Source organism: Henckelia pumila, chromosome 1, assembly GCF_033568475.1.
Source record: "Henckelia pumila isolate YLH828 chromosome 1, ASM3356847v2, whole genome shotgun sequence".
NCBI lineage: Eukaryota > Viridiplantae > Streptophyta > Magnoliopsida > Lamiales > Gesneriaceae > Henckelia > Henckelia pumila.
The window spans coordinates 45617742-45634209 of NC_133120.1; the positions used below are offsets into that span (position 1 = coordinate 45617742).

At 38.5% G+C, this 16468-nt stretch overlaps 1 protein-coding gene across 1 annotated transcript; it reads left to right on the forward strand.

Moving 5' to 3' along the window:
* Window positions 1-12988: 12988 nt before the first annotated feature.
* On the forward strand, window positions 12989-13688 carry LOC140861920 (uncharacterized). The gene is made up of 2 exons (XM_073264925.1): window positions 12989-13058; window positions 13294-13688. Exons 1-2 carry the CDS (start codon window positions 12989-12991, stop codon window positions 13686-13688), a joined length of 465 nt encoding a protein of 154 aa, XP_073121026.1.
* Window positions 13689-16468: the final 2780 nt, after the last annotated feature.

Below are 16468 nucleotides of genomic sequence, written 5' to 3' on the forward strand. Positions count from 1 at the left end.
CTCTGATTTCAACTCCCAAATCGTGAGCGGACGCCTCCAATCTTGGGCGAGCGCCCATAATGCGCTGCAAGAAGACCAAAATCCTGAAAAATAATTCAACAATTTTAAAATTAGGCCTCCAAAATTATCAACAATAATTCAAAAATCATAAAATTAACTAATGAGCAAATAATAAAAATAAAAAAAAATTAAAGCAGAAATTTAAATAAATAAAAAAAATTAAAATAAATAAAAAATAAAACAACAATTTTGGGTTGCCTCCCAAAAAGCGCTTGGTTTAGAGTTGCCAGCCCGACTCTCAAAGTATTAAGTCTTCCCTTTCTCTTTCACGCGCCAAATAAATTCAACGATCCGCCTTTTAAATTTTGCTTTTTTCGTGGCCTTCTTTGGTGGTTTTGGCGCTCTCTCATTCGATGAATCAACCGCAATGTCGGCTTTTGAATGACCCTCCAACTTCATAACCGGTTCAATTAAGCATAATTGTTCGATGGATGGATAAGGTGCTTTCGTAAATAAGTTGAAGATTACTCGTTCGCACTCCACACCCATTGACAACTCCCCTTTCATCACTTCAATTTTTGCATCCGCCGTGGCCAAGAATGGTCTCCCAAAAATGAGCGGAGCACCATGATCTGCTTCTATATCCAATACCACAAAATCCGCTGGGAAGATGAATTTATCCACCTTGACTAGAACATCTTCAACAATTCCTAGTGGATATTTAATGCTCCGATCCGCCAATTGCAATGAAATCTTAGTCGATTTCATGTCTCCCAACTCCAAGGCCCTGTAAATAGATAATGGCATTAAATTAATACTGGCCCCTAAATCACAAAGTGCATTATTAAAATGAAAACCACCAATAGAACAAGGAATAGTAAAACTCCCTGGATCCTTAAGTTTCTGTGGCATCTTCTTTTGTAGCACCGCACTGCACTCTTCCGTCAGATTGACCACCTCGTTCTCTAGCAGCCTCCTCTTCTTGGACATCACCTCCTTGATGAACTTCGCATAATTCGGCATTTGCTCCAAAGCTTCAGCAAAGGGGATGTTGATGTGAATTTTCTTGAAAATCTCCAAGAATTTGGAGAACTGCTCGTCCAAAGATTTCTTCTTGAACTTTTGCGGGTAGGGAAGTGGAGGCTTATACATCGGTTTTGGCTCTTTCTCCTCAACTTTTTTCTCAAGTTTCTTATCCGCAACAGTAGGTTCTTGAATTCCAACTTCTTTTCCACTTATCAACTCTATGGAATTGCACTGTTCCTTGGGATTTACCTCAGTATTGCTAGGAAACTGACCGCGGTTGTTGTCCTTCAGTGCGTTCGCCAACTGCCCTATGTTGGTTTCCATGGATTGCAACACAGCACCCATGTTGGTCATGTGCGTCTCCAAACTGTCAAGTCGAGACTCAGTTCTTGCCATCCTCTTACCTGATTCCTGTACAAAGGTAATAACCACATCCTCCAAAGACAACTTACCATCACCCTTATTAGTATTGTTAGCATACGAAAAATTTTCATGATTACGCAAGCTAGGATGATAAGTATTTGGGACAGGGTTACCTCTATAGCCTCCATATCCTCTGTAGCCATTTGGATTTATATAATTGACTTGCTCTATGGTCGGTGATCCTTCAACTCCATTTGAATCTGCAATATTAATTTTATTCAAAGAAGCTACCTGTGTAGTCAGTGCCGATAATTGAGCAGTGATGGACGTGAGAGGATCCACTGCATACACTCCAGCCGGCTTCTTTACTCCTATACGCTCAGATGGCCATTGGAAACTATTGACCGTCATCTCCTCCAACATATCATAAGCCTGAACATGATCCTTCGCAAATATAGTACCTCCAGCCGCTGAGTCCACATTCATTCTCGTAGGCGCATTCAGTCCGTTGTAAAACCACTCAATCTGTTCCCAATCTGCAAAATTGTGGTTAGGACAACGTCTTAATAATTCTTTATACCTTTCCCACGCCTCGTATAACTGTTCAGTGTCCATCTGCCGGAAGGTGCTGATCTCGATCTTCAGTTGGGTGGTTTTGGCAGGAGGAAAATATTTTGCAAGAAATTTTTCTGCCATCACCTCCCAAGTAGTGATGCTTCCAAGCGGCAGTGATTGCAACCAACTTCTGGCTTGATCCCTGAGAGAAAACGGAAACAAGCGTAAGCGAATAATATCCTCAGACACACCATTAATTTTTACCGTATCGGTTATCTCCAAAAAAATGCGTAAGTGTAGATAAGGATCGGCATTGGCGCTCCCATTAAATTGGTTCTGTTGAACCATGTTGATCAATGCAGGCTTCAGCTCAAAATTGTTTGCATTGATAGTTCCTCGAGCGATTCCAGAATAGTGAGTCTGGATCGTCGGTCTGAAGTGATCTCTAATAGGCACTAGGGGAGCTTGGTTTTCTTCTTGTTCAGCCATTCTTTCAAGTTCTTCTCTTCTAGCTCGTCTTAAAGCACGCGCAGTATGCTCGATCTCCGGATCAAACAGTAGAGAATTAGAACTTTGAGATCGTTGCATAGACTGAAATTAAAAGATAAAAAAAATTAATTAGTAACTTAAAATAAAAGAAAACTCTAAATTAAAATCTAGACTAATTGGTAACAAGACTAAAAATTAATCAAATTTACTCCCCGGCAACGGCGCCAAAAACTTGTTGTGAAAATTCCTCGCAAGCATACGAGTGTCAAGTTTTAATATAGTGATAAAATCAAGTATCGATCCCTCAGGGAGTAAAATGAAAATAATAGTGCTTGTAATTAGAATAGTCCAAACTTTATCTAGAAAATCAATAATCAAGAATTTTGCAATTAAAATAAATAATCAGTTGATTTAAAAGCACGCACACAACTTTCAGATTAAAAATCAATCAGAGAAAATGGTCTAGAGGTATAGATTTCACCTGGTTTCAACAACAATCAATCCTAATTAATTAATCTTCATGAATTTCAAAGAATTAATAGCCAAGAACACTTACGTGTATTATTCCCTCTCCCGAGTGCCGAATAAAATATATCAACTACAATTCAATTCCAATATCCCTATTAAGAATCTACTTGCAGTGATCAATTCAAAACTATGTTCTCTTCAAAAGATCTGTTAAAATTATAAGCTCTCCCGAGTCAGATAAACAATTAACAGTGTATTTTCCAATGGTCCTATTCAAAATCTCCTCTCCCGAGTGCCAGATTTCAAATAAATATTACAAATCAATTATTGATCAGATAATTGAAAAGACAATCAATTCTAGAAAAAAACAATTAATCTAGAAGAAACTCAATTCAATAAAATCAAAAATTCATGAAAGCGTCTACACCAGGTTCCATCCGACCTCTAGACTCTAATAAATTAGTTCATAATAAAATTCTGAATAAAACAATAATCCATAAATCCAAACATATTCAGAATACAATAAAAGATAAAAGAAACAAATCCGTCGTCGATGCCGTGTCCGGTCTATCAAACTCTGTCTTTGTTCTTCAATTTAGCTCCAGAAATTCCTTCAAAATCTCTCGATCAATCTCTGATTTTCTCTTGTAATTGTTGCGGAGATTTTCTCTTGTAATTGTTGCGGCGGCTCCTCTCCCTTGGTCTGATGAAAAATTGCCTTTTATATCGTCTCCCAAAGCCCACTCAAAAGCCCACAAAATATAGAAGTTTCCTTCCGATAAAATATTTCCAAGTTCAGAAATTCGCGACAAGCGCCCGCTCATCAGTCCACACGCCCACGTATAACCCTCTGATCTCAAGTTTCTCACCTTCATGTGTGTCTTGAGCGATAGCTCTTCTTTGAGCGCTAATGAGAAGCGCTGATCTTTTGGCCCAATAGAAGCCCATCACTGTTCCTTTCTTTATTGTCTGATCGTTTCTTTCTTTCTTTCTTCTTCTTTTCTTTCTCAATTCTTTTAATTCTTTTCTCTCCAATCTCATTTTTCTCATTTTTCCTCCTTTTCCACATAAATTCCATAATTTCCTACAAACACAAAAACAACAACATACCCACATAAATCTGCTCGAAACAAGCAATTAACAATTAAAAGCATATATAAATTAAGTGTATAAAATACACTTTTCAGTTTTGGTCCATTAACTTTTTCGATGTGGGTTTTGGTACACTAAATTTTCATTTTGAGTGATTTTTTGTTCAACTGCATACGTGTCAACTTTTGATTGGTCCAAAATTATGACATGGACCAATCAGAAGCTGACACGTTTGCAGTCGAACAAAAAATCACTGAAAATGAAAATTTAGTGTACCAAAACCCATATCAAAAAAGTTAATGGATCAAAACTCAAAGGGGATAAAGTTACTGGACCAAAAAACTTATTTTCCCTTGATATTATCAAGGATAAAAATTGCTATATTTTGTTCTATGTATTATGCTACTAAATTAGCATCATTATTAGAAACTCCTAAAAATTCTTGGTATAAGGCATCAACAAATAGCTCGAAATATCGATGTTCTGTCATTCATTGTGGTAGATTAGTTATTATTAGGTTTTTTGCCCAAATTCTTACTGCTCCTACCAATGTCATTTTTATCATCCCATGAGTTAATACTTGGACGTTCTCACTTTTATCTAATAATAATGGTGTTAATTGAATTTGTACTAATAGTTCATTTGCCCAATGATCTATCCTTGATTTTCTTTCTTTGGTAGTTGAACATCCTAAATCTAGAATATTTTGTTTTACAAATCCTGATGTTTTTGATTCTCTAAGAATATCTCTAACATATTTATATGTTCCAGAATATTGGTCTTTATTGTATTCGAATTCTTCATTTTTTATTCCACCACCACTACCCCCTACATTTTTTTTCGTAGAGAATTGTGGTCTAGAATCATCTTCTGATTTTGTTTCTGAGATATCCATATCTCTAGCTATATTGTTCTGTTTCTTGATGAGAATGATACAGTTGTTCTGTATTTATTCCTATTTGTTCATAATCAGATTGATCTGTTTCACTAAACATCTTCATACTTAGTTTTCCCATAAATGAGAGGATTTCTATACCATGATTCAATTTTGAATGGTGGTTCTTCTTCCAATTTTCCTTTTCCTTTATCCTTTGGAAGAAATTCCTTAAGGTAGCTTAGTATTTCTCTATTATATTTTTCTTGTTCTATTATTAATCTGGTCGTAGGTAAATCAATATACTCTTTGAGATTTTTCTTTAATTCTTGTATTGCTAGTTTAAGCCTATTCTCTAATTCTTCTAAATCATTTTCTAGTTTAATTATGGATGACATTATGATGAAGTTGATTCATTAACAATAGCTTGTTTGATTTTAAGAATATTTTGGTTCATAGTTCCAATTTTCTCGAGTATATCTTCATCATTTTTAGCAAATGATAATGATCTTCTTGGTAATGAATGTTTTGTTATTTGGAGATCATCTGAACTCCATATTTTATGGTGACTTATTTCTTCAATAAATGCTTTTCGAGGGTGTTCAATTCTTGTACTATCATTAAACATTCTTTCAACATAAATGGTTGGTTTCATTGAAGTTATTCATGTTTGAGAATTATTACTCATTGCTAAACCAACAACATAATTTATATTGATTGAATGATTTCCCGTTAAAATAAGATTATTTCTATAAAAGTAATAATCTAGTGTTAAAATATCATTTATGTTTTTATCAAAAAGAGATATATTGTATTGTAGATAAATACAAAATTTCATCTTTTTGTAACATAAATTTCCCATGATTTTTCCAAGGATGGAATCCTCAAAATCACGTATTCTTTTGTCACGAAATATGATTTCAATTGGTGTATTTATTCCTTCTCGGTAGTGAGCTGATACAATTATTTCAATTCCTTCGATATGAACATATTTCAGTTCAGATCGTTCTTTTTCACTGGCTTTTGTCATGATGGTATCAACATCTTGAGTAGTTAATAACTTCAGAGTGTTAGACCTTTGTTCATTATTTATTTTACATGATCGTTCTTTCGTACAAATCGAGTAATAAATTAAATTCTTTCTGGGATTAATAAGATTTGAAATCTTACTTAATTTTTCAGGTTGATTTATTAAATTTACTTTTGAATTATAAAATCATGTTTTTTGTATCTCAACAAACTTATTTTGATTTAATATAATATTCAAATTATATTCATGATTTTTTTCACTTTTTTCGATCTAAAGATTTTGTGGGTTTGTTAAATATTTTTGTTCAGTCATTTGTTATTTTAACAAATATATGAACCTTTTATTATCATTAAATCTTTTAATAGATCTTCAATTGCTTCGATTTGATCTATTAAGTATTGATAATCTTCAAAATTATCAATTGTTGACTTTAATGATTTTAGATGTTGTAATAATTCTTTATTAATATCTATTTTGTAAGTAATAATTCTTTATTAATATCTATTTTGTAATTTATATTCTGAGAATATAAATTAAATATATATGCTTTATATTTCTTCTTTAAATTCCATTTTGTATGAATTATTATCTTTTGTACTTTATAATTTAGGAGAGGATTCTTAAACGAATGTATTGTTGAATTCATTTTGTAATTGAAATTTTTATCTTCGTCTACTATAATTCAATCTTAATTTGTTAAATTTAATTTTAAACCGGGCTCTGATATCAGGTTGCGGAATACTTCTTTACTTCTTCTATTCATTATGCGAAATACTTTTATACTTCTTCTATTAATTATTTTCATTATTTTCGTCTAGTAAAACTTCATTATATATTTTTTGTATACTATGTTCACCAAATCGAACAATTATATAGTTTTATAAAATGAATAATCGTTGATTTATTGTAGTCATTTCAATATAAATCTGAATGTATCCTGAATATTTATTTTCTAAGGTTTTAATTTTATTTTTCAAATTTCAAAACTTTTTATTTAAAATGTGTATTTCTTGCTTGAGAGTTATTCCAGGCATGATAAGGTTTCAAATAAATTTTTAAATTTAAGGGCAGCAGGAGGTTCATGAAGGTTACCTTGATTGATTAATTCTTGGTTTCGAGCAGAGACCAAATCCTTACTTTTCCTTAACGATCACTTGATCAGATGGTACTTGCCATGCGGATCTCCAGGTTTACTCTCACCACGAATCTTCAATGGTTGACTTCCTAACCTTTTCCTCCTTACGCCCTGCTTGTTTAGTTATGTGACGCCTAGAATTTTCATAATTTGAGTTTTATGCCTAAACCTGTTTTAATATTCTTAATTTTTAATTTTCCATGTCTAATTGCTTAAATCAGTTTTTTTTAAAATTTTATATTATTTAATTATTTTAAATTTTCAGTGTCAGTCGCTTTCAAATTTAATTCTCCCGCGCTCTTGAGCTAATTCTTTTAAACCTCTGTGAGGATTAGCATATTAATTTAAGGGCTATCGAATTCGATCTTTTATTTTATTTGAAAAATCCTAGTGTGTGTTTTGGGTGCGGGTTAATTTAGAAATGCGAATTATCTCTTTAGTTTAGCACTTTGAATTTTTAATTGATATTTTCACCTAGGGTTGGGTATAACCCTAGCTTTTAAAATTACACACACATAAAAATACGTTAACTCACGCACACCTCCTCACACACTCACACCAGCCGACTTCCCTGTTCCCTTAGCGTGAGATCGATGCCTTCGATTCTTCACCAGGAGATTTGCAAGCATCATCCTTCCTCCAGTTAATCGTTCCTCGGCTAGCTAGAATGGTGGTTTGAGCTCGAGTCTCACGATTCCCTCCTGTTCTTCCCTCTCGCCTCACTCATGCATAGCCCCATTTCTGCTCGGGATTTTTGATTCCTGTTTAATCTAGCTAGGAAAGATTGTGGAGTTCGTTCTTGCATTTTTTTATGATTATTATGTGTTGTATTTGTTTATAGCTGCTGCCTTCCCCATTTTTTTTTTCGAAGATATAAGCATATGCGTGCCCTGCTCCTTCTGTTTCTTCACGGCTAATGTGGTGTTTTCTGGGAATTCTTGATTTTTGCTGATCTAATAATGTTCATAGGTTGAGATTGGATGATCTTAAAGCTTTGAAATGCAATTGTAATCATGCTAGCATTTTCGATTTTTCCTGAATTCTAAACTGTAATGTTTCATAAGTTTTTGTGTGCTTGTGGATGGTGGATTGGCTTGGTGATCTAGGAGCTACCACGGTTGATACGTAGTTCACGTGGTAGCAATAGAACGAGTAAGTTTGAATTGGGACTGAGGTGGGCAGGTTCGATTGAAGCAGTGGTTAGGGGCTGTCTCGGTTAGCTTGAAGCTGGACAACAGCTAGGAAATTTTGTGGCGGTTAAGGAGTTGCTGGAGGTGCCTAGAGGATTAACATTGATACTAGGATAGTGGTTCGAGGATCGTGGAACAAATCGATACATTTCTGGGTTGAGTTAGGACGTTGGCATTGGGCAGATTTCTGGGAGCATCCTTGCTGCCCGGAAGCGTGAGATTCCAACCGGGTTAAGGGCTGTATTCGGTGAAGGCTCGGGGCTGGTGGATACCTTAAGTGCTAGGGAAATTGATGTTTTGAGCGAAATTCGAATTGCTTGAGTTTTCCCTAAGCCTTAGGCCTTAAGTCTTAGGAAGAGCAGAATTTTAAAGGCAAAAAGCTTGCTGTCCGGGTTTGAGCATTATAAACAGTGTTAAGATCAAAATTTTGGTAAAGGCTCGTGACTGGGAGTAGTTAAGAAGTTAGGATTTCGCTGTTTTGAGTGGAGTTTCTTTTGGCAAGAAGGGAATGAGTGGTAAGCTTTTAGGGTGTATCGCTCCATTTACCTAAGTACTTTAAATCATGGATTAGATTCCCGCCCTTGGAACTCCCCTTTATCACCATTCCAGTCATTCACCATCGAGTCCTTTGCATGTTCATTAAGTCATTATCTTCTTAGACTTTACATCAACATGTGCATGCTAAGTCTTAAATTCAATAATGGAAAAGTTACATTTTTTTTTGAACAAAGTGAGATGGTTGTGACTACATATTCATGTGTTCGTGTGGGGCTGAAAGACGTTTTGGCCTCCCTTACCAATTCATTATGGGTTTCCTTACCTTTGCATGTGTTTGTGTGGGACCGGAGCTATTCTGGTCTCCCTTACCAATAGGGCAAGTAGGGTTGGGTTTCATCTCGACCTCCTTGCGGCATTGTGCACTATAGCCATGATCATGATCGCAATCACAGAGTCACAATTCATGGATCGGAGTTCACTCAAAAAAATTCATATGACCATGTTCAATACAATTTATGCTATTTATTGAGTTATTTGACTTAGTCTTGCACATGTCATATTCATGCATTTATTCTTTATTCATGTTCATTACTTTTAAGTTCAGGGGCACTAACGGTTATTTTACTACGCACTATTTTGAATTCTGTGTGTGCTTGTAGTTATTTAGTACTCGTTATCCTCCCCCCCCCCCGATCTTGCTGGGTCTTTTAGACTCACCCCACTTCTTTCTTCCTTTCAGGTGAGGACGAGTATCAGTGGACTGAGGGGCAGGATTCCATGGGCAAGGTTCCCGGAGGCGCAGGCCTGTGACCATGGCTCCATTTATTTTTCTGGTGTGTCATTTTTGTCTTAGAGTTTGTAATAAATTTATACTCCTACTTTCTCGTTTTTATTGGTAGCAGGATGTGATTCCCTGCTTAGGAACATTGTCTTTTATAGATTTTGCTTGTGGTTGCCCGGTGTGGCACGTTACTGTCATGTTGCTAGTTTTGATACTTGTTGAATGTTGGGAGTCGTTATTTAAGATGTTTTGACATGCTATCTGTGTTGTTGGTTGTTCTAAAAACAGACGGGTCATGCCGAAATTTATAGAAAAATTTTATTTATCTTCAAATTCGAGTATTACTTTCTTTTATTTATTTGAGTAGTAGTAGATAGTCGTTTCAGTTGGTATCAGAGCCTCGGTCTTGGATGGGTCTGTGCCTACTACCGGTTGCCGAAACTCAAAGGGATCTCGCCTCAAAGTCTGTAAGATTTATGTGCAATTATTTTTACTTGTTTAAGTTCATTTCCGCGTATCCCTTTTTACTTTCAAGCTTGTAAGAGTTTAAAGAGAATCTTTCTAAGGCATGAAACTTGATTGTGGGAATTTGAACTTGCGTACAGATGGCCGCTCGTCGTGGACGTCCCCCACATCCACCGCCGCCACCTCCTCCTCCGCCACCAGCTGGAGATTTTGGAACACAGGTGCTAGCGGGCTTAGCCCGTATCCTAGAGCGACATGTGGACGCTCCGAGGCCTAGACTTGGGACTGTTTATGAGCAGTTCAGAAAGATGAATCCGAAGGACTTTGCTGGCACCACTGATCCACTGGTAGCGGAGGGATGGATCCGTTCGCTTGAGGTGATCTTCCGTTATATGCAGTTGGGAGATCCGGATCGAGTCTGTTGTGCTGTTTTTCATCTTCAGGATGATGCTGCCCTCTGGTGGGAGGGAGTGGAGAAGACAGTAGACAAAGCTACCCTGCCTTGGGCTGAGTTTAGGAGACTCTTCTTTGAGAAGTATTTCACCGCTGATGTGAGAGCCCGTTTGAAGACGGAGTTTTTGAGTCTGCGACAGGGAGACTTATCGGTGGCTGAGTTTGTGGTGAAATTTGAGTGAGGTTGCCACTTTGTGCCTTTGATTGGGGACGATGAGGCGGAGAAGCTCCAGCACTTCATTGTTGGGTTACGACCCACTATCCGACGAGATATGCTCATGGCGGAGCCAGCTGACTATGCATCGGCGCTCAGACGAGCTTTGAGGTTGGAGCAGACTCTGAAGGACATCAATGCTGAGGCACAGAGTAAGAGGCCACTCCCATCTCATGGTCCGCAGCAGCAGCACGGGAAGAGGCCGTTTACTGGGCCGCAGCGTCAGCAGGGGCACTTGAGACCTCAGGGGCATCTAGCCCATAGGCCCCAGGGGCATCATGTTCAGCGACCCCAGGGTCAGCCTGTTGGAACACGCGTTCTCTGATCACACGGATGTGATACCCAGAGCAGCGGAAGTTTAAAAATTTTATTTTTCTATATGGAACGATTCCATATCGTGGGTATCAAATCCTAACGATTAAAATTGTTGCAAGTAAAATATATAAATAATTAAATATTTTACCTGTTCAAGCAAAGGCTTGATTATGGACTCCAACAGAATTTAATCTGCTCTTCTTGTAAATCCCGGGAACCGATGACTATCACGATCAACCTCCGGAATTAAGTCCACGAATAGAAAACTAAAACCCTCTGATTAATTGCACTAGAAATCAATCAGATGTTTATCGAAGAGAATAAACAGATTTGATCTGTCAATTCAGAATGTAATTTTTCACAAAAATTACAGACTGAATTATCTCAAAAAGGAGCAGAGGATTTTCGAAAATTCCTCTTGAAAATATGTGTGTAATTCAAAAATTGCAAGACTGAAAGCTTATGATTTTCGAACACTACACATGTATTTATAGATAATTTCTAGACTAGATTAAGTTATAATTGTATTTGGACTCTAACTCCTTAGGGCCCACAATCCATAACTTAAGCCCAACAAGCCAAGCCTGTTATTATAAAAATTAATATAAAATTCATCGTGACTCCGATTGATAAACTGATTTTACCAATGTGCACAGAAACCATTTCTGCATCTTTTAAAGTCAAGATAATTTTTCTGAATCCGAATTCAGTGATTTCCAAAAATGTCCATCCCTATGTCATTTTAGGAAATTCAACTCCCTTTAGTTAAGAAGTCCAACTTCTCTTTCATTAAATTTAACTCTTTAAATTTAACTATCTCAACGGGGTTTAGTAATCCATTACTTGTGTGACCCTCAATGGTTCAGGGATACAGCTAGCCGTGGGCTCACAACTCCTTGTGACTCGGAACAACAATTTCCGACTTGCCCAACGAATCATGGTAAGAGCGCCTAGAAACATCGCCCCATGATTCCCTAGGTATCACTGATAGTGCCTGCAAGAACCAGTAGATTTTGGTTAGCGTACAGTACGGTCCCTTCATCCAAATATCCCGATCGAATCAACAACCATTGGTGCATCGAGAGTCGTTTGAGATTCGATAACTATGCATTACATCTTGGAGATAAAATAGTGACATCGCATGTGTTACTAGGAAAACCGAGTAACCTAAAACACATCATGTACTCTGGCCAGAGATTCGTCACACTAATATCTCCTCAGATCGCATAGGATATACACACTCGCAAGTATGTGGTGAATCCTTGACAACAAAGTATTGACTCTTATATGTGTCGTAACTGTACCCAATCCCGACACCTGATGACCCCAATAGAGTCGGTAAACGAGTCAAAGTACAGTACTAGCATATAGAGTCTCAATGATGTTTCAAGTAGTAAGGACTAATGGTGTACAACCAAAACCGCGGACTTTATCCACTCGATAAGTGATAACCACTTGGAAAGTCCGAATAGGGTAGTTTGATCATTCATCATATGAATATCCATTTGCATGCTTTGAACATCTCCATGTCCAATACCAATGAAACGTGGTACTTGGCATCACAAATGCTAGTCTCAATCTCGAGCGATCCTTATCCTTATTAGCGGACGGCTCAATTGACTAGGAACTGTTTAGAATATACAGTGACTATAAGATGTGTTTCATAATAGTGATCTCTCTTTATTCACTATCTCATCTTACTTACACTATAGTATATTTAAGGTCTTTATCAAAACATCAATAGTATATCACAATATAACAATATGAAGAAAGACAAAGAAAATGCCATTAATGAATGTAAATTATATTAAACAAAGATTGTTTATACATAGAGTCATAAAAGCCCTTAGCCACAAGTTGGCTAACCGGGTACCCACTCTTTCACAGCCAGCATCGAGACCCGCTCCTCCCAAGACTGGGGAGAAGCCTGTTTGCCCGAAATGCCATCGTGCTCATCATGGACAGTGTCAGGCAGGAGCCGGAGTTTGCTATTGATGCAAGCAGCCAGGACACGTGGTTTCAGATTGTCCTTTGCGCTCCATGCCGACTCAGGGGAGAGTGTTTGTGATGCAGGCCGAGGAGGCCGACCCTAATACCACGCTCATCACAGGTAATATTTAGAGCATTTAATTAAGGGTGATTTAACTGACTCCTAGTTGCTCTGTTCGATTATGAGCTTTTCTTTTTGGGAATGAGAATTTGTTTTAGGTTGCATGCTTTGGGTTAATTGGTCGTGTTGAGATGAATAATTTTGGAGTATGGAATATGTGGCTTAGAATGTGCCTAAGTAGGACTCGCCTTAATTGTTTTCAATCTTTTCGTGGTTGTAATCACCGTTAATGCAGGTAGAATTTTAGTAGCCGGTGTGGCCACTAGAGCCTTGTTAGACTCAGGGGCTACCCATTCTTTCATATCGGAGGCTTTTACCCGCAAGCGGAGCATTGAGTGCGAGGATCTGATTGGTGGATTCACCGTGACCATCCCATCAGGGGAAGAACTGTCCACTAGGAGAATGGTGAGGAATCTTGAACTCCTGTTGCAAGGGCAACCAATAGTTGCAGACTTGATAGTGTTGCCCATGCCTGAGTTCGACTTGATTCTTGGGATGGATTGGATGACGAAGAATGCAATGGTGATCAACTTTCAGCTGAGGTCAGTGTTGGTCAGACCAGAGGGAGAAGAACCGTTTCAGTTTGCGCTATCAGGGGTTCGAGGAAGACACAGATCATATCTTTTGTAGCGACCCGACCCGGATCCACTACCTAATCAGAGTTAAGAGCATAATTAAGCATGCATTAAATAAAATCGCTGCGGAAGACTAAATACAAGTAGACCGGCAGAATACAACCGGCTAATCAAACTGGATTTATAAAACCCAATCGAATTACTTTAAATAAAACCTACAGCTAATTCTGCTGTCTTCAAGGTCACTGACTACTCCAGGCTCCTGGTGCTCAATCCTGCACCTATACCTGCCTCATCGAATAGGGTATCCAGATACACAGAAAATACTGGACGTGAGCTCTAAGCTCAATACGAAAGCACGGATAAACATACTAATATGATGCATGCAAATGACAGGGTATCCATATCTGGGATAACTGTATACAAACTGCTCAAACTGGCGCCTGGGATATAAGCTCGTCACATCGGGGTAGCTAACCACTGTGTGCGACCACTCATTCCCGAATCCCGGACGCGGACCGCGGAGTCCTCGAGGTATCAGTACCTAAGGGTACTCGATATCAAACGTCCTAACAGGGCTGAGCAACCCTAACTGGCTCATCTCGAAAGATATACAGATGTACAGGCACAAGATGATATGCACATGCCGCATAACAATAATAACATGCAAACACATAAATACAACATATAAGCATGTATATCCGCTGGCAATCTCAGTCAGTACTTTCGTACCTTTCTAAGGCAGTCCTAGTAGTCCCACTCTAGGTTCCAAACCTATCATCAAGTCTACAATGCAAATACCCATGCATCATTCAATAAGCGTTAAAAGCCTTAACTAAGCTATTGTATACTCCTAAATAATTTAAGGAGATCATAGATATACCTGCGTCCGTCGTCAGCCCACTGATGGCGACTATCCCGCAACTAGGGCACTCCCCTGCTGCGAATCCACAGCCTCGAACACGGCTCTACAACACGAGCACTGCTACGCTACTATGTCAGACACTGTCTGACTATACTAAAACAAATATCCTACTCCAACTCTAGAATAAGAGTACCCAAAGCCTTAAAATAGGACCACGAGGGCGAAGGAGAGAATTCGGAATTGGCAAGAAATGAATGCCTCGGACCTTATATTTATAGGCATCGATCGGAACCTCCGATCCTCGATCGGGACTTCCGATCCTTGATCGGAACGTCCGATCCTGCCATCGGAGCTTCCGAACATCCTTATCTGCCACATGTCCAAATCTCACTAGTTGAATTCGGATAGGGCGATTGGAGCTTCCGATCCCGATCGGAGTTTCCGATCCTGCCACACGTCATGCATGACGTAATATCGATCGGAGCTTCCGATCCTGCATCAGAGCTTCCGATCCTGATAGAAGCTTCCGATCTCACCTTCGGAGCTTTCGATCCTTCAGATACCAAATTGGTTTAATTAACATAATTAATCTCTTAATTACCAATTTCGATTACGGGGTACTACATTCTCCCCCACTTAAGATATTTCGTCCTCGAAAATAGATCTTAAGTACCGAATGCAATACAAGGTATAGAAACATTCCTTATTCAAATCAAACGTTACAACCGAATACAACTCAAAACTAAAATCAAAACAACTCAGGATGGTCTTCACGCATCCTTTCTTCAAGTTCCCAAGTAGCTTCCTCAGTGCCTCGGCGCTGCCACTGAACTAAAACCAAAGGAATGACTTTGTTCCGTAATAGCCTTATCCTTATAATCCAGGATACGAATAGGTTTCTCAGCATAGGTCAAATCCTTGCTCACTTGAACCTCAGACCGCTGCAGAACATGAGACTCATCCGCCACATACCGTCGCAACAGTGATACGTGGAACACGTCGTGAATACTGGAAAGATGCGGTGGCAAAGCTAGTCGATAAGCGAAATCGCCAATGTTCTCCAAGATCTCAAACGGATCGATAAACCTGGGAGACAACTTGCCTTTAATACCAAATCTAAGAATCTTACGAAAAAATGACATTCTCAGAAATACTGTCTCCCCCACTTCTTTCTAGAAGAATGGAGTATGACAAGTCGTCCGTACAACGCCTCAACAGGTGTCCTCCCAATGCTACGATGGTACCTATTGTTGTACGCGAACTTAATCAATGACAACTGATCTGGCTAAACCGAACCAAAAATCCATAGTACACGCCCAAAACATGTCCTCCAAGTATGGATAGCGCTCTCCATCTGACCATCTGTCTCTGGATGATATTCAGTATTTATACTGAAATCAGTGCTCGTAGCACGCTGGACACTCTCCCAGAATATGGAAGTAAACCTGGGTCTCGATCGCTGACAATGCCCATCGGCATCCATGAAGTAGAACAATCTTTTGGATGTATAACCGAGCCTTACGATCAATAGAGTGCTCTCAACTGCTCTTCGAATACCCACTGTTCCTACGAACCTTAGCAGTGATAGTTCCTCGTCAAGTATACCACTTGATACCGACTATCCCTCTTGCTAGAATCAGTTCGTACTAACGAGAAGACCAGATACAACCAACCTGTATCTCCACTGGTCTAACACTGACATCAAATCCCAGAGGTAACCGCAAGTGTTAACCAATCGATTCTCAATTGACGTCCTGCCATGGATAACAACCAATCCCGAAAGTTCCTAGCATCGACAGACTTACATTCCGTACTTATTTTCTTCGATGCTGACTAATATTCTCAAAGAATATCACCGCTATATTGCTGAACACATAGATGGGACCGCAACATCTACAACATTAGTAGTCTAGATTAAAGATCACCACTATCTCGTCACTCGAGATATCAATTGAATTCACAACACTGGT

Excerpts from the sequence above, each read along its gene's own strand:
- LOC140861920 (XM_073264925.1), top strand. The coding sequence starts at position 12,989 with ATGCCGACTCAGGGGAGAGTGTTTGTGATGCAGGCCGAGGAGGCCGAC. Across the intron at positions 13,059-13,293 it reads TAATACCACGCTCATCACAG|GTAGAATTTTAGTAGCCGGT; the intron begins GTAATATTTAGA and ends CCGTTAATGCAG.